Genomic DNA, 1,088 nt, shown 5'->3' with positions numbered 1-1,088 from the left:
CGCTGTCTCAGCAGATCAAGCGTGCCGCATGTTTGCGCTGGTGCGGTGGCAACATGCCAAAAGCTTAGGCATTAATTAAACTATTGACATGTTTATTGCTGCTATTTGCAGCTGGGGCTCGATGTCAACACTACCCATGTCCGAGAGCTGGGGGAGGTTTATCTTAATGGTAACCCAACGAGCAACTGAAATCTTAGTTCATTTTTGTCAGTTAAACCTGTTTCGTGTTTTTGCAGAGTTCATTAAGATCGTGGACAGCCATGTGCAGGTTACTGCTCCTCTCGTAAGCAAAGTTCCCGAGGTAGTGGAGACTGCAGCACAAGAAGGAAACCCACCAGTCCAGCAGATTCCAGATCCCAGCGTCGAGGAGGTCGAGAGGACGCTGCAAAGTGAAAAGGCCATGGAGATTGAGTGGAAGCTGCTGGACACGTATCGTCGAGGACGTGTGAGTATGCAGGAGCTGAGACTTTTCCTCGCAAATTGCCATTCAACACTTTCGATTGATGACGCGGTGTAGTACGTCCACGAGACGAAAACAGTAGACACAGTTAGGGAAGCTGGCACTTCCGAACGTTTAGCCGATTGTATTGCTTACTGAGTAGAAAGCAAAAGGTAAAGTGACTAGACTACTCTGTTTCCAAATCCTGTTATCGCTACAGCGAGCAGGACAGCCTCCTGGCACTGCCAGAGGCTCGAGCCTAGTAGTTGCAACTGCAACTGCAAGGACTGCCAGCTGGTAGTAAATGCAACTTGCATTCACTCCAAAGTGCAATGAGGGCAAGGCTTTCAACCTGAGCCCCACGCTACAATTCCCTCCCAAGCCTTGCTCACAACTTGCAAATAGGCAATATGGGTATTTTCAAGTTACTATATTGCAACGTCAGTTTGGTACACTGTACCACTATTTTGGGACACTGTACCATAATCCAAATTTCATTTTCCCGCATGCCTACAACCACACAGGTTGAGTCATGGATACACAAGCCACTGACCTTGTGCGTCTCACTACTTCAAAGCAACTGCCGAAATAGTAATGACTTTGCTCACACTGTGACTGCCAACTTGGCACATGAAGATCTCTAGCTCGA

General features: G+C 47.8%; 1 protein-coding gene across 1 annotated transcript; it reads left to right on the top strand.

Annotated features, from left to right (window-relative positions):
• Positions 1–28: 28 nt before the first annotated feature.
• On the top strand, positions 29–517 carry PITG_09804 (uncharacterized protein; the record flags this gene model as incomplete). Its single annotated transcript, XM_002903348.1, has 3 exons — positions 29–40; positions 112–169; positions 237–517. 3 exons carry the CDS (start codon positions 29–31, stop codon positions 515–517), a joined length of 351 nt encoding a protein of 116 aa, XP_002903394.1.
• Between the last annotated feature and the right edge of the window lie 571 nt (positions 518–1,088).

This window comes from Phytophthora infestans, genomic scaffold (assembly GCF_000142945.1).
Source record: "Phytophthora infestans T30-4 supercont1.15 genomic scaffold, whole genome shotgun sequence".
In the NCBI taxonomy this organism is placed as follows: Eukaryota; Oomycota; class Peronosporomycetes; order Peronosporales; family Peronosporaceae; genus Phytophthora; species Phytophthora infestans.
Note: the sequence above shows the minus strand (reverse complement) of the source record. Positions and strands in the feature narration are given on the sequence as shown.